General features: G+C 35.1%; 1 protein-coding gene across 6 annotated transcripts in view; it reads left to right on the top strand.

Annotated features, from left to right (window-relative positions):
* EVI5 (ecotropic viral integration site 5) overlaps positions 1-21,932 on the top strand; it is a 233,517-nt gene that overhangs the window by 159,239 nt on the left and 52,346 nt on the right. For all 6 annotated transcript variants that reach the window (XM_039236433.1, XM_039236436.1, XM_039236434.1 and 3 more), the window contains one exon: positions 2,623-2,718. In XM_039236433.1, coding sequence (XP_039092364.1) covers positions 2,623-2,718 — 96 coding nt within the window. The remainder of the gene's footprint in view (positions 1-2,622; positions 2,719-21,932) is intronic.

Raw genomic sequence — 21,932 nt, 5'->3', positions numbered from 1 at the left:
TCATTATGTCTCCGTCTCTTCCAATCTGTGACAGTTTCTTAATGCTTTCTTACCTTTCCTGACATTGACTATCGAAGAATACTGGTCAGGTATTTTGTAGAATTTCCCTCAGTTTGGGATATTCCTGATTAGACTGAGGAATATTCGAGGAAGGAATAAAGAGTTGAAGTGTCCTACTTAGCATGTCATATCAGAAGATGCTTCGTATTAATTTATGTTAGGGTTCGTGCTGTTAACTTGGTCATTTAAGTTGGTGTCTGTCAGCTTTCTTCACTATAGAACTTTTTTCCTCTTACACTCTGTTCATTATAAGCAAGTTACTAAGTCCAGCCCGCAATGTGACAGCAGACAGGGGTGTTAAGCCATACCTCCTCAAGGAAAAAGTATTAAAGAATTTGTGGGTATATATTAAAACCACCACAGTAATTAATAAATATTTGAGGGGAACTATTTTAAGGCTTTGCAAATATGCTTAAAGTTTCAGCAACTAATTTTAGCATTTATTAGGGGATAATGCTTGTAGCAATTAATGAAGTTATTTTTTAAAAGAATGCACATGTCACTGTGTGTGGAGGTAGGTTTAAGGTAAAGTTGCAGAGAGATGTGATATGAGAAATTGTACAGGACAGAGGTGCTAGCTTAGGCCCAGATATTAGCATTTAAACAAAGAGAAGTAGATAAATTCACAATCTATTTTTATAGAGAACCAATAAGCCTCAGTGATTAGACTAGAGGGGGGAAGATTAGGGGAAATTTTGGGTTTTTAACTTGATTAACATAATTCTGTATAATTTATAATATATATTTGAAATTTACATGATTAATTATGTTACATTCATAATATATAGTATTATCTATTTCATTAACTATGAAATTTACATAGTTAAATGTATAACATATAAATGTATAATGTATAAATATATAACATAATTTATATAAAATTTTACTTGATTAGTTTAATTTTTATAAATTGTTAATTAAAATTAGAATGTAAATATAGTAGTTCTCTATTACTATTTTTTAATGTTTATTTTGAGAGAAAGAGAGAGAATGCATGCAGGCAGGGGAGTGACAGAGAGAGAGAGGGGGAGAGAGAGAATCCCAAGCAGGTTCCATGCTTATCAGCACAGACAACTGATGAGGGGCTCCATCCCATGAACCATAAGATCATGACCTGAGCTGAAATGAAAAGTTAGATGCTTAACCTACTGAGCCACCCAGGTGCCCCTATCTATTATTTTTTTTAAAAATTACTTCTAAAGCTTAGTGGCTTAAAATAACAATAAACACTAATATCCTAGAGTTTCTTTGAGTCAGAAATTCAGGAGCAACTTAGCCAAGTGGTTCTGGTTTAGAGTCTCTTATGAGGCTGCAGTCACCTGAAGGCTAAACTGAAGTTACCAGATAAGGTGTTTTAGTTGACTCTCACATGTGATTGGTGCTAAATTTCTCCTAAGGTCATCATGCTGTACATTTTTTATGCTAATGGTTGCTAAATTGCAACTGAACTAAATGGAGGGGCTAAATATTTTCGTATATTCTTTTTTTCTCTAACATATTTTCTTTATATTTTGTTATTTCTGGATCAGTATAATTTGGCATGGATATTGTAGAATACAGTTTTGGAATTTTTCTCTGTGAAATTTTGAGGTGGTAGAGATAAATATTATACTTTTCCTAGGAAGGTTAGAATTATGATATAATCTAATTTCTATTCTCTTTTAGTAGAATGTAAAAATTCATTGACATTTATTCCCTCAGAAAGAATATAATTTTTAAGTATTATCTAGCTAATATACTCTCTCAGCATCTATATTGTCTGTTAATCTGTTGTCCTCGTTAAGTATAAGAAAGTTTTCAATATTTGTTCTTTTTTTAAAAAACTTTTTTTTAATGTTTATTTTTGAGAGAAGGAGAGAGACAGAGTGCAGGCAAGGGAGAGCCAGAAAGAGAGGGAAAGGAGGCATAGAATTCAAAGCAGGCTCCAGGTTCTGAGCTGTGAGCACAGAGTCCAATGCAGGGCTCAAACCCACAAACTGTGAGATTATGACCTGAGCCAAAGTCAGATGCTTAACTGACTGAGCCACCCAGGCACCCCCCAATATTTGTTCTTACGCAAAAAATGAGCAGCTTTCGCAGTCACCAGTGATTTGAATTTTTAATTAATTAAGTTCATTTTTATTTTAACATTTTATGCAATGTTTATTTATATGAGTGGTGTTTATTTTAATTTATTTGAGAGAGAGAGAGAGAGAGAATGCACCAACCAGTGACGGGCAGAGAGAGAGGGAGACAGAATCCAAAGCAGGCTCCAGGCTCTGAGCTGTCAGCACAGAGACTGACGCAGGGCTCCAACCCACAAACCCCGAGATCATGACCTGAGCCGAAGTTGGACAGTTAACCTACTGAGCCACCCAGGCACCCCATGAATGGTGTTTCTTAATGCTTAAAGATGGAATGCTTTTGTATATGGTCAGGCTTCATTTTTATATCAAGTTCAAGTGATAGTGGCATTTTTTTCTCTCATTTAATCTATTATTATTAAAATTTGAAGGAGATTACAAGTGTTTATGTGTTTTATTTTTGGTTTATTACATGGTTTATTTTTGTTTGTTCCCCTAGAACAAGGAAGAAGTGATGGCTGTGAGACTCCGGGAAGCAGATAGCATAGCTGCTGTGGCTGAATTACAGCAGCACATTGCTGAGCTGGAAATCCAGGTACTATATGAAAATAATAAAGTACACCTAAAAATAATGCAATAGTTTCTTCTTCCCTCTGCACATATCCTACACCATTTACATCTTCCTCCTAATAACTGTGATTGTTATTTTCAACACTTGTTCATTTCTAAGTCCATTTTTTTGTTGTGGTAAAATACATTTAACATAAAATTTACTCCTTTAAATTTACTCTTTTAAAGTATACAGTTCTGTGACACTAAATACATTCACATTGCTCTGTAACCAGTCTCCAGAACTCTTTTCATCTTGCAAAACTGAAAGTCTACCTATTGAACATCCCCTAATACCTTTCTTACCCAGACCCCCGGAAACCACCATTCTGCTTTTCATATCTGAATTAGACTATTGTAGGTACCTCATATAAGGAAGATGATACAGTATTTGTCTTTTTGTGTCTGGCTTATTTCACTTAGCATATGTCATCAAGGTTTATCCATGTTGTATGTGAAAAAATGTATTTCCTTTTTAAGACTGAGTAATATTCTGTTGACTGTGTATACCACATTTTGTTTATTTATCCATTGGTGAACATCTGGATTGCTTCCTCCTTTTGTGATTAATACTGCTGTGAACATGGTTCTGCACATCTGTTTGAATCCCTGCTGTCATTTCTGCGGGATTTACCCAGAAGTGGGATTGATGGATCACGTGATAATTTTGTATTTAACTTTTTAAGGAATTGCTGTACTATTTGCCACAGCAGCTGCAGTATTTTACATTCTCACTAGCCAACACACAAGGCTCTTATTTCACCACATCCTCACCAACACTTATCAGTTTTCTGGGGATTTTTTTGTTGCTTGTTTGTTTTTTTATAATAGCCATCCTGATCAGTGTGAAGTGGTGATCAAAAACACATTATGATTTGTGGAAGTTTATAAAAAGATAGCTTTTGTGTTTTGTTGGTAATATTCCCTGTAAAGGAGCACATATGCAGGAAAACTTTAAACATGAACTGACTGCATATTTGTAATCAGCCACTTAAATCATGCTATCACAGCATGACGTCTTAGTCACAAACAGCAAGATTTATATCACTTTTTATTTATTCTGAAATTCTTATTAAAATGAAGAGCCTGATATGTGGCATGTTTTGTTTAAAATGAAATATAACATCATTTTGAAAAATAGTAAAGGAAACGCATGAAATTTTTACCATCAGGAGTATGTTGGCATCAAATGGCTTTTGATTAAATAATCACTGGCATCCTAATTGCTAAATTCACTGGTATTTTTTCAGTATTTATCCTGCTTGAGTTTATTTCATATGTCATTGTTGGCCAGTCATCCTCTTTATATTCTCTCCTCTCTTGGCTTTCCTATACTTTTGCCTCTCTTCTTTCTTGTTTATTGTTTCTCAGTCTTCCTATCAGTTCTCAATGTTTGTATTCCTCTGAAAAATCCAAGTGTTTGGTTTTTTGAAAGCTGTGCTCAAATGAAGGGTCTCACTCACATGGCTTCAGGAGCTATCTTTTTTTTTTTTTTTTCCCAATGTTTTATTTATTTCTGAGAGAGAGACAGCATGAGCAGGGGAGGGTCAGAGAGAGAGCGAGACACAGAATCCAAAACAGGCTCCAGGCTCCAAGCTAGATGTCAGCATGGAGCCCGACGCAGGGCTCAAACCCATGAACCTAACCGTGAGATCGTGACCAGAGCCGAAGTCGGACGCTTAACTGACTGAGCCACCCAGACGCCCCATTCAGGAGCTATCTTATACCACAACAAATACTAATGTAACTCCAGGCATAGCATGTTTCCCCTCACCAATAATTTTTAAACCTTTTTTTAAAAAACATTTTAAAAATTACTAACACAGTATATAGAGAAGTTCATAATCCAAAGCTACATCATAATATGGGTAAACACATTACCCATATAATCACTGTTCAGGTCGAAATAGAGAATATTACCCATACCCCAGAAGTCTACCTAGACATACCCTACTCCCTTAGCTTGAGTTTTTTGGCAGTTGGTCCTTTGCTTTTCCTTACAATTGTGTCATCTTTATATGCCTCTCTGTACAGTTTAACTTTCCCTGTTTCTAAATTTTGAATAGAGTCTTATTGAATATTTTAATTTTTGTCTCTTCTTTGTTCAACATTATTTTAGTAAGAGTAATCATTTTTATTGTTGTACATGTTCCATTTTATGAAAACATCACGATGTATCTCCATTCTAGTATTAGTGGTCATTTTGGAGTTTCCAAATTGGGACTGTTTTTGAACAATTCTGTGATTATGAGCAATCTTGTACACTATACTGACCACATGTACATTTTTCTAGCATGTATACCAAAGTGTGGAATAGTTGTGTCACAGAGCATGCAAATCTTCAACTTTATTTTCCAAAGTGCTTGTACCAGTTTAAACTCCCAGCAGCAGCAGATGAAAGTTCTTGCTTGTTCCATATCCTCCCCAACACTTGGTGGTTGGTGAAAGATGTTTTAACTTGTGCCTTTCTGATAGTTCTGCAGTGGTATTTTGTCATGGTTTTAATTGCCATTTACCTGATTGCTAATGATGTTGGACACTTAGATTTCCCCTTTTATAAAGTGCTTGCTAAAGTCTTTTTGTATATATTTTTCTATTGAGTTGTCTGTCTTTTTCTTTGGATGTGTAGTTTTTTATTTATTGAGGTTATGTTTTGCAAACACCTACTCCTGCTCTGACTTGTCTTTCATTGTTGTTTTGTTTAACTTATTGTATCTTTTGACAAGTTTACTAATAGTTTTAATGGACAGACCACTCCAGCTGGAAGTTGGATAGGCATTTCAGGTTCAACATGTTTAAAACTATATGTGTTCCTATTTCATCCCCCCCCATCTTTTTTTATTGTCTTTTTTTTTTTTTAAGTTTATTTATTTATTTTGAGCAAGAGAGAGAGCATGAGCAGGGGACAGGCAGAGAGAGAGAATCCCAAGCAGGCTCCACACCGTCAGAGCAGAGCTTGATATGGGGCTCTGTCTCACAAACTGTGAGATCATGACCTGAGCCAAAAAACAAGAGTTGGATGCTTAACCAACTCAGCCACTCAGGCGCCCCTGTATCTCAAATCTTGATTAGTTATATCCTCTCTTATTGAATTGTTCAACCTCGTAGGAACTTCACTTATGTGTTTCTTCTCTCTCTACATCAAGGCTATATATAGAGTATATAAACTTTCAGCTTTACTAGATAATACCTAATTATTTTTCAAAATGCTTGTGCTAGTTAACATTTCTACCAACATTTTACCTACTCACCTACTCTTGTAGATTGGCTTTCAGATCATTTTTAATAACTCATACAGACTGACATGTCTTGCCCAACTCTTCAGTTCCTTCAAAAGAGAAACGTCCTGAGTAAATATAAAACTAAATCAAAGGTAATTTTATTTTCAGGAACTTTTCTTTTCATCTTTCTTAGCCTTTCTTTTCCCCCAGCCATTCCTTGAATTCTTCTGTCCCCAGCCTTATCTTAATTCTTATAGTAACTTCCTAGCCAGTACTCTTCTTCAGCCTCAGCTCTTCCACAGAACTATCAGAATTAGCTTTCTAAAACATAAAAACGTTTATTGATTGTGTTTTACCTAGCAAATCATACCAAAATTCCTCAGCATAAAATGCTTACCTTTTCATTATTGCCCAAATCTGCATTTACTGTCTCATCTCTCACCATCACCTCTCTGTCTTCCCTCTCTACGCGCTACACGTACACACACTTTTCAAAATTTTCACATTCTTTCAAAATTCTGTACCATTCTGCAAACTACTGTGTCTTCCTAAATTGCTGTTTCTTTGTACCGCCAGTCCTCTACTTTTAAGGTGTTTCTTCTTCCTCAGTTCTCCATGGCTAGCTCACTCTTAATACATTCAGTAAATTTTTTTTCAACATCTTGATGATTCAGCTTTCATGCATTTACTTAACATGCATGTTAAGATCCATGAATAGACCTCTTGCTAAAATCTAAAACTCCTTTTTCAATTATAAGAATAATACATTTAAAAAAAAAAAAGAATAATACATTTTAGGTTATTCTTAGTCATGGAAATATTTTCATTCATTTTCAAGTTCCACTAGGGGGAGAACTCTGTCAAATATTTTGGTATTTCATATTTCTTTGGACAAACTCTTCCAATTAACATTACTCTCTTGTGAATAAAATTGTTTCCTGTAGAAGGAAAAATGAGATAAAAACAGAGAGGGAGGCAAGCCATAAGAGACTCCTAAAGAAAACAAACTGAAGGTTGCTGGAGGGGAAGGGGGTGGGGTGATGGGCCTTAAGGAGACTTGTTGGGATGAGCACTGGGTGTCATATGTAAGTGATGAATCACTGGGTTCTACTCCTGAAACCAAAACTACACTATATGTTAACTAACTTGAATTTAAATAACTTAATTTAAAAAATTATCCTCCATTAACCATTTTCTCTCAAACTCTTCACTTAATAAACTATATTATTATGTAATCCATTAATATAATTAAGGCCTTTATAAAGTATATGAAAATTATACTTTTGTAAGTGTTCCTATTTAGATGAGGAAATATATCAGCTGAACAAATACTTATTTTATAAACACAGCATTTGGTAGTAGATATACTTGTGAGGCTGAAGTTTATTAAATTTGATTTCAAAGATTCTTCAGTCAACTTGATACTTTAGGTCTGATTTAAAGTTTATAAACTTTCTTCACGGCACCTGGTGGCTCAGTTGGTTAAGCTTCTGACTCCTGGTTTCAGCTCAGGTCATGATCTCACGATGCTGTGAGTTCGAGCCCCACATCAAGCTCCTAGCTGACAGTACGAAGCCTGCTTTGGATTCTCTGTCTCCCTCTCTCTCTGCCCCTCCCCTACTCACATTCTCTCTGTCTCTCTAAAAATGAAATAAAATAAACTTTAAAAAAATTAAATAAGTAATAAAGTTTATAAACTTTATTCATGCTTTCCCCCCACCGTCACCCCCTCATCTTTGGAAGAGCTGTTGTATATTAGTATCTGACAGCGAATTTAACCATTATAAAGCATAGCAGTTTTCAACTTTTAGCCATTTTCTTTGAATGATTTGAAAAAAGGTATCAGCTAGGTTTCCTTTCTCTCAAACAGAATGACACTTACAGCAGATGGATTTTGGTCCTCATTCTAGTACTAGTATAATGCTTATTTGGAGCAGATCATATACCTAAAAAAATAAAAGGTTGAACTCCTAAGGTTTCGTTAAATATAAAACTATACCTTGTATATGATTTTAAATTTTTAATCATTTACAGTTACCATTATGAATTTTAAATACTATGTAGTCCTCTCATTTCATTCAGATCTCTATTATTTTATTAGATAAAGCTCCTTTGGCCAAATTTCTATCCAAAATAATTTTACTATTCTTATCACTATGCACTTGTGCCACTTTATGTTTCTTCAAAACAATTATTTCTTGCCATGATATATACATTTCTTCTTCTTGTTGTTGTCCACATTCCACAGAATGTAAGCTCAGTGAAAGGAACTTTTGCCTGTCTTACCAACTGCTGTATTCCTCACTGCTTGGTATATAATGCCAGGTCCATAACCATCACTCAACTATTTGTATTAGAAGCTAAATTAATACAGTAATTCACTGATCTGGTGTTACTTTAAGTGATTTTTACTGTATGTAATTCGAGTTATCAATTTTTTAAAATTCAGAGATTATCACTATATTCACTTATGTGTCAATTTGCATACAGTTTTTACATTAGGTCACTGGTAACAATGATAAAATGAATTCAGACTCTGTCTAAATACATTTATCATCTTATGAAAGAGTGACTGAGCGTGGATTCCTGTTTTGAAAGGTCGTTGAATAGAATTTAAACCTCTGAAAATTCATGTACACATATTATTGGTATCGGTGGCTTCAGTTACATCTGAGGTGATGCCAGTTGTTATCTCTTAAGGGAGAAATTGGTTTTTTTTCTTCCTATCTGCACACATACTTTACAAGCTGATTTTCTGGTGGAATATATCTTTTTTCTTTAAGTAGCCTGCAAAAATAAATATAATAGACCCTGATCAGAATAAAAAGCTTCAAGAAATTTAATTCTTAATAAGAACAAGAGGATTTTAAATCCTAAATGCCTCTGTGGTCACAACTGTTTGTCTTTGCATTTTCATGTAATTGCTAGAGATTCTGTCTTTGTTAAGAATATAAATTTTGAAGTCAAACTGCTTACTAAGTGTCTTGCCTTTGGCAAGTTATTTAATTTGTTTTTTTTTATTTAGTTGTTCAGACCTGAGGATCTGAAAGTTATCTGCTAGAGTTACTGGTATTAAATGAGAAAGCAGGTGCAAAGTGTTCCTTCTTCCCTAACTGGCCACCAGAAAAATAGCCCAAAAGTGACCTTTAAAAAAAAAAAAAAAAAAGTCAACATCAGAAGGCCTTCCAAGAATTACAGCCAAGCTTGATAGTACAGAAAGTCTGGGTTCCCCTTAAGATAGTTTTTTGCCCACTCCGAATAATGAGTTTATCCCCTTTCAAGAATTACATCTAGTTTCAAATTATGAATTGTTTTGGCTTTTTCCTTTTTCTAAAATGTATACTTGAGTGACCTTATTACTGTCCACTCTAAGCCCTATTTAACCTACTCTTTGTTTTTTAATGTATTTGCCATGTTTGGGAATATAGACCTTATTACCTGTAACTTTAATTCTTCAAGGTTAATAATTATAAAAATATTAGTAGCTAGAATCATTGAACAATTAAAACATGCCAGGCAATGTTCTTAGCTGTGTAAGTATATTCACTTATTTAATCTTCAAAACAACCATATTAAAATAAATTAGTTAATATCCCTATTTTATAGGGGAGGAAACTGGGGCATAGAGAAGAATTAAAATGAGATTTTGTTTATATGAGAATCTACTCAGTAACTTAATCTATCCAGGATTAAAATGAAATTTTTTTCTTTAGTATTAGAAATACTGTCATGGTAGTTGTATGGATTTTCTTAATAGCAGGTCAGCTGCTTCCTTTAACTCTGCTTGTTACATAGTTGAGGTTTCTACTCATTCCTTGTTCATCACCTACTGTTAGTAGGTTCCAGTGGCTTTCAGGACAGAGTTCAAAGTTCAGTACTCTGTTTGCTTTGATCTTTCCTCCCTTTCTAGCTTCATACTTTTTCTAGCATTTACCTATATGTGAGCCACAATAAATGGGTTAAAAATACCTGAAATTGAGTCACCTGGGTAGCTCAGTTGAGCATCTGACTCTTGATTTCAGCTTAGGTCAGATTCCATGGATCCTGGGATCAAGCCCCACAGCTGGCTGTGTGCTGATAGTGTAGAACCTGCTTGGGATTCTCTCTCTCTCTCTCTCTCTCTCTCTCTCTCTCTCTCTCTCTCTCTCTCTCTCTCTCTCCTTCTCTCCTTCTCCCTCTCCCTCTCCCTCCCTCCCTCCATCTCTCTCTCTCTGCCCTTTTCTCTTCATACACACACACTCTCTCTCAAAAAATAAACAAACTTAAAAATCCTTTAAATCTTTAAATCCCAGTTCACTGTGTTTTTCTCTTCTCTTTTGATCTTGCTTTTCATTCAGTGGTCAGCTTAAGTTTGACCTCCTGTGATCAGCCTTTCCTCCTGATGCCATCCCAGCCTATTTTGTTGTCTCCATTCCTCTAACCCACTCAGTTATAGACTTCTTTTATAAACCATCTTGCACTGTTTTAATTATTCCTGTTTAAAAGTCCAGATGTGAAGAATAGATTATATTATGAATTTAAATGTGGTATTGATCTCAATTCAACAAATATTTATGGAGTACCTACTATGGGCTAGTCACTGTTCTAAACACACAAAAATCCCTTTCCGTGTCAAGCTTAATGGTAAAGACAGAAGTCAGGTGAACAAAATAAATGAATCATATAGTGGGCAATTTAGAAGATAATGAATACAAAGGAGGGGGGGAAATGTAGGAAAGGAAGAGGGTTAGGATGTTGAGGGTAGGGTACTATTACTGTTTTAAAACAATGTTGTAGGGACACCTGGTGGCTCAAGTCAGTTAAGCATCTGACTTTGGCCTAAGTCATGATCTCATGGTTCATGAGTTTGAGCCCCACATTGGGCTATCATCAGCACAACACTCTCTCTCAAAAGTAAATAAACTTTTTTTAAAGTGCCATTTTGAAAAAAATAAATAATATTGTAGGAAACGGCATATTAGAAGGGGATATTTAGGGGCACCTGGGTGGCTCAGTTGGTTGAGCATTCAACTCTTGATTTCAGCTCAGGTTGTGATCCCAGGGTCATGGGATTGAGCCCTTTGAGATTCTCTGTCTCTCCCTTGCTTGCACTCTCTTTCCCACTCTCTTAAAAAAAGGCGGAGGAAAGGAGGGAATAGTTAAAGATTTCAAGCAGGTGAGGCATGCAGATTTAGGGAAAGAATTCCCTGCTAAGGTACTAATAAAGGCAAAGAGCCCAAGGCCAGGAGCATGTCTGAGTAGAGTTCTTGGGTGAAGTAAGAGGGGAAGTAGAGGAAGTCTGAGGGTTAAATAGGGCAGATTATGTAGGGCCTAAGAACTTTGACCTTTCTCTGAATAAGATGGAAAAGTCATTTGAGGTTTTTGAACACAGGAGTGATCAATTAGAAGACATTTAACCTGTTAAAAAGATTTAATTGAACTTGATTAAAAAAAATGCTTTTAAGAATAATTCATAGTATTCAGGAGGGAGGAAATGGTGGTTACAAAGTATTTCCTCTTTATCTTAGTGGAATTTTCCACCTTTATTCTATTGATCCAAATGTTATTTATTAGTCTAGGACTTTATTTTTACATTCATATTAAATAGAACTTGCTCTACTTTGCAGATGGTGGAACAAAACACAGAAAAGTTAATTTTTGCTTAGATAGTTGAGTAAAATTGATAGGAATTAGGCTCAAGCTTTCTGATATTTAACCTGGAATTGAATTTATATTTTGGTTATTATAAATATAAGCAGATTAATTCATCATAACCATATTAAAAGCTTTTGTGGGTCAAGCACATCTATAAAATTAATGCTGCTTTGTTATAAGTAATGGAAAATTTTTAATTTAAAACAGTGTAGTTCTACTCAAATCCAACTTTTTGTTCTTTTCCTGGTAGCCAGTAACATTTACCCACTTTCGTTAATTTGCCCAGCAGATAACCTCTAGGGATGTCTCAGATGGGCAATACCCCAACCACTCGTGGCTTGAAAAACACCCACTCAAAATTCTGTTCTGACCTGAAATGAGTGAGTTAGGTTTAAATCAGTGTGCCCAGATCAGTATGCAGTTTTGGCAGAGATGGAGAGGAAGTGATAAAATCTTTATCACTGAACTTTAAAATATGTGTTTTAATAACGTTAAATTACAGTGACATTACTAAATGATGGCATTTATCACAAAACTTTGTGAGCCTCTGCTTTCCAATTTCCCCAGCTAATTTGTTAATGGTTTCACAACAGGTGGTAGTTTATATGCAGCTCTTGGCTAACAAACTTCTTTTTGGAAGTTTTTTTTCCCCCTTGAAGTACAATGGTTTCCATTTTGAGCAACTTACTTAAATATTAACATATTTTTCATTTTTCTTAAATGATTTTCTCAAAATTTTAAGTCTATAGAATTTTAAAATTATAAAAATAGCTATTCTGTGATTTTACCTAGTTTTAACAGTAATTCCTACCAGAAGAAGTTAGGTATATAGAATATTTTACTCGGCTTGCTATGTAGTCCTGAAGTATTATAAAATTCAGTTAAAAATTTTTTTACTTAGGTGCTCAGATTCTTTGGTATCCAACTTTAGTATGCAGTTAAATATGAAGGAATTAAATATCTAGAGGTTTTTAAGGTATTGCTGTATGTAGCATCTGAAGAATTAATGAAGAGGGATTAGACTTTTAAGTACCATCATTTCAACAATCATCTTGGTGTTATTAAAAGTTACTAAAGTTTAGTTTATGTACACCTAGCATATACATCTTGTCTCTCATACCATTCTCTAGTATAAGAAACCAAGTCTCCTCAGAGAAATATCTGATTCCAGGGCAGAGACAGGAAATATAGTAAGGACAAAGATGAGCCTAGACACCTTATAATACTAGAAAAAGGAGAGGCTTAAAAACAAAATCCTACATTTATAGGAGTATCTTAAAGGGACAGATGAGCCAAGCAAAAGAGCTCCTAATGGCAAAGGTAGAACAATTAAGGAAAAAATATTTAAAGTACTTTTTAGTAGATTATAACTCACAGTATAAAATAAATAGCGTGGGGGTGCTCAGTTAAGTGTCTGACTTTGGCTCAGGTCATGATCTCACCTTTGACAATATAGAGCCTGCTTGGGATTCTCTCTCTTGCCCTCTCTCTCTGGTCCTCCCCTATTCATACTCTCTCTCAAAAATAAATAAAGTAGATATCCATGAGTCCATACTGATACAGTGATTAAATAAATTAATAAATGAGGGAAAAGAGATAAATTTCAGTGCAGAAGAAATCTAAATAATTGTAGATATTCTACCCTTAAGGAGAAGAAAAATAAGTCCTCTCCTTAAGTGTGGACTGTGCACAATGACTTCCCTCTGAAGGATACACTATGGAAAAGGTAGGAAAAAAAGAGTAACTTTATAGTGGAAAAACTTGACAAACACTATCTCAACACAGATAATCAAGGTCAACATCAGTACTTATTAATCATATTGATAACTTGATAGGCTGTGATGAAAATGGTGTTTCTGTAGTCTTTTAGTAACCATTATGCCCCATTCTTGACATGAAAAGAAATATCAAATTTCAGTGGTGAGACATCCTACAAAATATTTGACCAGCACTCCTCAGAGCTCATCAAAAACAAGTAAAGTCTGAGAAACTGTTACAGCCAGGAGGAACCCAAAGAGACACGACAGCAAAATGTAATGTGGTATCTTGCATAGGACCCTAGAACAGAAGGACATTAGCTTAACAAACAAAAAAACTAAGGAAATCTGAATAAACTGTAGACTTTAATTAGAAATATAGTATCCGTATTGGTTCATTAATTATAACAAATTTACCGCAGTCATGCAGGATGCTAATAATAGGGGAAACTGAGTGAAGGAGGTATTTGGGAATTTTCTGTCATCTCTTTTTTCTGTAAATCCAAAACTGTTTTTCAAAAAGTCTGTTATAAAAAATAGTTTATATAATTTCATGGTTTTGGGTGACCCTTGGACTCAAAGAAATTTGAGTATTTGTTATAAAATTGATTTACTTCTAATTAAACTATGATTTATAAGAAATATTTTCTAGCTTTTGACCTTATGCAAATGCTGACTTTTCATGTGGGTAGGTAGTTGGTCCTATAAGAAAGATCACTTTAAAATGTTTGTGTATTTGTATGTATTGTTTCTCTTCTCAAATGGAATTAAGTCAGTCTTATCATTAAAAATTTTTCTTGGATTTAAGTTCTCCCTTAAATACTCTCAAATTACCTTATTACTTTTTAAAAAGTATTTATATGTACTTTTTTCTAGTTACTAAGCCATAAAAAATATTCAAACCTTTTTGTGCATGACTTTAAATTACAGGAAACTGTTTTAGAAACTTTATCGATAGTATGTGAGATGAGTATGATTTTCTTTTTAGATGTTTCAAATGAGTCACCTTGAAGTCACAGAGAGGCTACCATCTACCACATTTACTATTATGATTAATTTTTCTTAGGGCAAAGTACAAATCAGTAATAACTTACTAGAGCTTAGTGGTTGCTATTGATGTTTCAGTAAGGTTATATTGATTAATCATGGTGATTACATATCAACTGTCAGGGATTTACTTAAGTCATTGGGTTTTCTTCTATAGTAATTTCATCTGCAGTTATAATTTGCTTAATACATTTTGCTTTAATAAATGCATTGAAAATACCAAATTAGGACTTAAAAATTGTCCCCCTTCTGCAAGTTAATATGGTTGCCTCTGTGACCGTTGAACATAGTTTCATAATATAGCCTCGAAAAAAAGTATTATTTAACCTTTAAAACAGCCAAGATATTGCCCTTGTATGGTCTCTGAAATATTTTAGCTTTTACAAAGGGGAGAGAGAGCTAGCTTAGATATATGTTTAGCATAGTCTCTCTTTGAGTTATATTTTTTATCTGTGTGTGTAATTTAAAATATTTTTTCAATGTAAGCTTTACACTTGCATTTGAGACTAAGCAACCTGCATTGTGTCATGACCCTTCTAATACCACAAACTTTCTGTAATACTTCTCCCAGTGAAAAACCCACATCCTATGTATAACCTTAGATTTATTTTGAAATCTCTATGAAGAGAGCATAGAGATTACTAATTGTTTCTGTTATTTCCTTTAAGGGTGTGATGTCTATTTGTAAACCATGTTTTAAGTTTTAATTTGCAAAGCTTAAAATGTTAGACTATAGTAAATATTGATTTCTTATTCTAAAGATATAAAAATGTAGTAGCCAGTTATAAGTTTCAGTTGAGAATTGGATGGCATATTAAACATCTGTAGAACATTCAAGAAAGTAGAAAGCAATATAGTACTTCCATAGCCAATACTTCTAATACCACTGCCAGGAGAATACTAGCAAAGGCAAATTTAATGATAAGCCGCTTTTTTTTTCTCTTTTATTGTTGTTCTTATTTTTTATTATTTCCTTCCAGTTTAGACTTTGTGTTCTTTAACTTCTTAAGATGGATTCATAAATCCTACATCATTTTTATTATTTAAGAATATTGGTAACTGCTCATAAATAGGAGAATTGTTAAACCATAGTAAATCCATACTTGTAATAGTCTCTATCTTCAAGAAAGAATAAAGATCTGTAAGACATATTAAATGAGAAAAACAAATTATATACAATATAGAACATAATTCCATTTGTGTTTTAGAAAGTATATGTACTACCTGTATATACACATATTTATGTTTAAATACATTAGTGTGTCTGCTGTGATACCTATCAAAACTGTTGACAGTGTTTCCTCTGGGCACAGTAAAGGGCTTAGTGCAAAAGAGTAAAGGGCAGGAGTTTACTTTTTACACTATACGAACTTATATGATTACTATTGTAAGTATAGTAAGTATATACTTGAAGATAATAATTTAAATAACTTTATATTGTGAGAATGGAAATAAGAAATAGAACTTCCAAATAATCATAGGAAAATAGCAACAAAGAAAACTTGGTTTCTAACAAAAGTGCCGCACTCATTCGGTGGCCTTGAAGTCCCTGAGTTGTCTGGCTCCTGCCTACTTCTCTGACTGTCATAAACCACACTCCCCTTCATGTATTATGCTCTAACAACACCGTCCTCCTTTATGTTGCTTGCACCAAGCTTATGCATTCCTACATGAAGGCTTTTGCTCTTATTCAACCCTACATTTGGACACTGTGTTCCCTGAGCCATTCTGTGGAGGTTCCTTCTCATCATTTTTATCTCAGCATAAAAGTCACCCACTCAACAGAGATTTTTCTCTGACCACCTTTGTAAAGTTGGACCCTCACACTGTTTACTCTGTTTCATCATCATGTTTTATATTGTTTATGACTCTTATTAGAGTCTTTCATTATCTTTACCTTAAGAATTAACTCACTCTCACAAATAATGTTAGAACCTTGTTTACATTATTTACTGCAGTATGCCTTTTTAAAAAAAAAACTGCAGTATGCCTTTTGATTGGCACATAACAGGTGCTCAAAAAATAATTGCAGAATGAATTTTAGGAGGCAGAAAACAGCCATGTATAAGAGAGTTTGATACTCTTTTTTTTCTTTATTTTTAATTTTTTGATTTAGAGGGAGAGTGTGCTTGAGCAGGGGAGAGGGAAGAGAAAGAAAGAAAGTGAAAGAGAGAAAAAGGAAAAGAGAAAGAAAAAGAAAGAAAGAAGAAAAGAAAGAAAAGAAGAAGAAGAAGAGGAAGAGATAGAGAGAGAGAGAGAGAGAGAGAAAGAGAGAGAGAGAGAATCTTAAGCAGACTCCATGCTCAGCACAGAGCCAGGTGTGGTGCTCGATCCTACCATCCTGGGATCATGAGCTGAAATCAGGAGTCAAACGCTCAACCAACTGAGCCACCCAGGCTCCCTGAGAGTTTGATACTCTGTTCCATAAGAGGTAGTAGCATGTTCTAAGGACCACATATGAAAAGATTTATTTAAATAAATGCTGTCCCAGAGTTAGATTGAAACTGATCCTATACTTTTCCCCCCTTTTCTTTGCAATTTTTTATTTAAATTCTAGTTAGTTAACATAAAGTGTAATACCGGTTTCAGGAGTAGAATTCAGTGACACATCACTTACATACAACACCCAGTGCTCATCATATCAAGTGCCCTCCTTAATACTCATCATCTATCTAGCCCACCCGCCACCCACCTCCCTCATTCAACCCTCAGTTTGTTTTCTATCTTTAAGAATCTCCTATGGTTTGTTTCCCTCTCTTTCTTTCCCCCCCTCCCATATGTTCATCAGGTTTTTTTCTTACATTCCACATATGAGTGGAATTATGTAAATATTTGTCTTTCTCTGAGTTAATTACTTCATTTACCATAATACATTGTAGGTCTATCCACATTGTTGCAAATGATAAGATTTCATTCTTTTTGATGGCTGAGTAATATTCCACTGTATATGTACACCACCTCTTCTTTATCCTTTCATCAGTTGGTGGCCATTTGGGTTCTTTCAGTAGTTGGGCTATTGTCGATAATGCTCCTATAAACATTCGAGTTTGTGTAACCCTTCATATCTCTATTTTTGTATCCTTTGGGTAAATACCTAGTAGTGCAATTGCTGGATTGTAAGGTAGTTCTGTTTTTACCTTTTATGGAATCTCCATACTGGTTTCCAGAGTGGCTGCACCAGTTTGCATTCCTACCAACAGTACAAAAGGGTTCCCTTTCTCTGCACCCTCAACAACACTTGTTGTTTCCTGTGTGGTTAATTTTAGCCATTCTGACAGGTATGAAGTGTTACTTCTTCATGGTTTTGATTTGTATTTCCCTGATTATGAATGATATTGAGCGTCTTTTCATGTGTCTCTTAGCCATCTGGATGTCTTCTTTGAAAAATGTCTTTTGATGTCTTCTGCCATTTCTTAACTGAACTTTTGTTTTTGGGTGTTCAGTTTGAGAAATTCTTTATAGATGTTGGATACTAACCCTTTATCAAATATGTCATTTGCAAATATCTTCTCCCATTCTGTAGGCTGCCTTTTAGTTTTGTTGATTGTTTCCTTTGCTGTGCAAAAGCTTTTTATCTTGATGAAATCCCAGTAGTTGATGTTTGCTTTTCTTTCCCCTGCCGCTAGGGATGTGTTTAATAGGAAGTGCTCTAGCCGAGGTCAAATAAGTTGCTGTCTATGTTCTTCTCTAGGAATTTAATGGTTTCCTGTCTCACATGTAGGTCTTTGATCCATTTTGAATTTATTTTTGTGTGTGGCATAAGAAAGTGGTCCAGTTTCAGTCTTGGGCATATTGCTGTCCCATTTTCCCAGCACCATTTGTTGAAGAGACTGTCTTTTTTCCATTGAATATTCTTCCCTGCTTTGTCAAAGATTAGTTGACCATACAGTTGTGGGTCCATGTTTGGGTTTTCTATTCTGTTCCATTTATCTGTGTGTTTGTTTTTGTGCCAGTACCATACTGTCTTGATGACTGCAGCTTTGTAATATAGGTTGTAGTTTGGAATCATGATATATCCAGCTTTGCTTTACTTTTCAGTGATTCTGTAATTTCCTATCCAACCATCTAACAAAAGAGTCAATAATGGGGCTTTTTTTTTTTTTTTTAAGGCAACTACTTTTCTACTTTAGAAGTAGCCTGAAAAGGGAGCAAAACCTAGGGCAGCAAACTTTAAACATGACAAGAAAAGAAATAAACTAGTTTAGAGCAAAGAGGCCTAGTAGGGCTTGGCTTCTAACCTCAACTGTCTCCTTTTCCTATCCTATTCACCAGCCTATATAGGTAAGTCAGCAAAATCCCCAGAAGATTCTTTCATACCCCAAATGTAGAGAGAAAGAAAATAAGTATGTAATTTTCTGACTGAGGAATTTCAGAAATTTCTGGAAGAACAACCCAGTCAAAGAGATTAAAAAATGAAAATCTGAGTTTTAACATGAAGGCCTTGAGGACAACACACTGAATTTGGGGAATTATATGAATCCTAAAACCCAGGTTTTGACATATATCCTTCCAACTAGGTAATACAGATATTTAACAGAATCTCAGAAGAATAAGCAGAGTCCTTGTTTAGCCAGGTTCTTCCTTTCCCTGTGTTATTCCTCAGGCTATACAAAAGTGAGAACATACTTGAGCTTGGAGAGCAAAGAAAATAGATTTTAAATATGGTAGAAAGAGAGTTAATAAGTAACTTATATTCTTAAAGCATTTGGAATATCTGGACAGTCACCCAGCCGTGAGCATGAGAAGAAATGGCATAGCAACTTGGTTTATATATTACAGCAGGAAAAGAGAAAGAAAGAAGAAAGGTGACTCAAGGATAAGAGAAGAATTACAGTTGCTTCACACTATGAAACAAAGATGAATTCAATAAAATTAAGAAGTCAAAGAGATGATAAAAAAAAACTGATGTAACAAGATTGTACTGCTAAGAAAACAAATTGAAACACAATACATCATTGCAGAAACCAGAAAAGAATAATCTATTCAATAAACAATGTTGAAAAGTGGAATATTGGCATTGAAGAAAAACTTGAGAGAATCATAATGAATGCAGAGATTAAAAATGTAAAACAATTATTAACTAACAGGTATGGATGGATAACAAGTAGAAAATCTAATACTAGGGATAACTGGTGTCCACAATAAATAGAAAGAGTATGTATTAAAAATATGAACAGTTTCACATATGAGTGAAATCATATTTGTCTTTCTCTGACTGACTTATTTCACTTGGCATTATACCCTTAGATCCATTGTGTTGTTGCAAATGGGAAGTCTCACTCTTTTTATGGCTGAGTAATATTCCAATGACTATATCTACCACATCATTTCTCTCATATGTGGAATTTAAGAAACTAAACGGGGCACCTGGCTGGCTCAGTCAGAAGAACATGCAACTCTTCCTCTCAGGGTTGTGATTTCAAGCCCCATATTGGGTGTAGAGATTACTTACAGACAGACAGACAGACACTTAAAGAAAAAACAACCCACACTCTTTTTTTTTTTTTTTAATGTTTTTATTTATTTCTGAGAGAGTGTGTGAGCAGGGGAGGGTCAGAGAGAGAGGGAGATGCAGAATCTGAAACAGTCTCCAGGCTCCGAGCTGTCTGTCCACACAGAGCCCGACGCGGGGCTTGAACCCACGAACGATGAGATCATGACCTGAGCTGAAGTCAGACGCTTAACCGACTGAGCCGCGAACCATGGGATCATGACCTGAGCCGAAGTCAGATGCTTAACCGACTGAGCCACCCAGGTGCCCACCCCCCACTCTTAAATACAGAAAACAAACTAGTGGTTACCAGAGGAGAGATAGGTGGGGGGATGGATGAAATAAAGAAGAGTAAGAGTAGGGACGCCTGGGTGGCTCATTCAGTTAGGTTAAACATCTGACTTCAGCTCAGGTCATGATCTCATAGTTCATGAGTTAGAGCCCAGCGTTGGGCTCTGTGCTGACAGCTCTGAGCCTGGATCCTGCTTTGGATTCTCTCTCTCTCTCTCTCTCTCTGTTCCTCCCTGCTCATGCTCTGTCTCTCTGTCTCCCTCTCAAAAATAAAAAAATTAAAAACTTAAAAAAAAAGAGTATACTTAATATGATGAAGAACACTGAGTAATGTATAGAATTGTTGAATCACTATATTGTACACCTGAAACTAATATAATATTGTATGTTAATTTTACTTCATCTTAGAAAATATATAAACAGTTGGGGCACTTGGGTGGCTTAGTCAGTTAAGCAGCCAATTTTGGCTCAGGTCATGATCTTGCAGTCCGTGAGTTGGAGCCCTGTGTTAGGCTCTATGCTGACAGCTCAGAGCCTGGAGCCTGCTTTGGATTCTCTGTCTCCCTTTTTCTCTACTCCTCCCTCACACATGCTCTATCTCTCTCTCTCTCTCTCTCTCAAAAACAAATAAATGCTAAAAAAAAAATTTGTTTTAATATAGAAACAAGAAGAGGTCCCTGAAATTCGGGATGATTCAAATATACAAATTAAAAGAACACCCTTTGTTCTAGAAAAATTGGACACAGAATAGTCCATAAATACTCAAAGCAAATTACCCACAAAATTGTATGGGAAAATTAAGACTTGTCCTCCACATTTCTCATGGCATATTCAGGGCCAGAAACCAATGGAGCAGTGGCTATACTGCACTTTCCAGTACGGTAGACACTAGCCACATATAGTAATTTAAATTTCAATAGATTTAAACAAAATTAAAATCAGTCCCTCAGTCACACTGGCTCAGTAGTCTCAGTAGCTACTAGCTACCACATTAGACAATGCAGGTAGAAAACATGTCTGTCATCATAGAAGGTTCTCTTAGTGCTAGTCTACAAAATTCTGAGTTTGGGTGACCCAAAAATATTATAGCCTAACAAGATGTCATTTAAATATATTGAAGAAACAGGTTGACATTTTCCAGTGTGAAAGACTGCATGGATACTATTCCCATGACCCTTTCTTTAAAAAACTAGGAATTGTGAAATATAGCTTAAAACAAGCCAAAGAACTGAGAAATGCAGGTGCTGTTTGAAAAGAGAGGTAGTAACTATTGAATTAATATAAATACATAATTAATACTAAACAAATATGGGAATAAAGGGGTACAGGTTAGGATGGTTTCCTTCAACTTTTGACAGTGTAACAATATTATCAAAAGTCTGGAAGTGGAGACAGGGGAAATGAAAGCAAGTATAAATGTACATATCTCTTTACAGCAAGATAGGCAGTCAACATTACATAAATTTAAAGCATGTAATTTTTAAAAATGTACTCCAGTTCCTCCTAATCCTCCTATACGTGCAAACATATGATATTTCGGAGGAACAAGCGGGAGAAGAAGGGCGGAAATGGTGGGGGAAAGGGAGAGAGGCAAACCATGAGAGACTCTTGAATGCTGACAAAAACTGAGGACTGATGGATNCTTGAATGCTGACAAAAACTGAGGACTGATGGATGTGGGGGGGAGGGGGGGATGGGCATGGAGGAGGGCACTTTGGGGATGAGCACTGAGTGTTATGTAGAAACTAATTTGACAATA

This window comes from Hyaena hyaena, unplaced genomic scaffold, assembly GCF_003009895.1.
Source record: "Hyaena hyaena isolate Hyena2069 unplaced genomic scaffold, ASM300989v1 scaffold_111, whole genome shotgun sequence".
Taxonomy (NCBI): Eukaryota; Metazoa; Chordata; class Mammalia; order Carnivora; family Hyaenidae; genus Hyaena; species Hyaena hyaena.
Note: the sequence above shows the minus strand (reverse complement) of the source record. Positions and strands in the feature narration are given on the sequence as shown.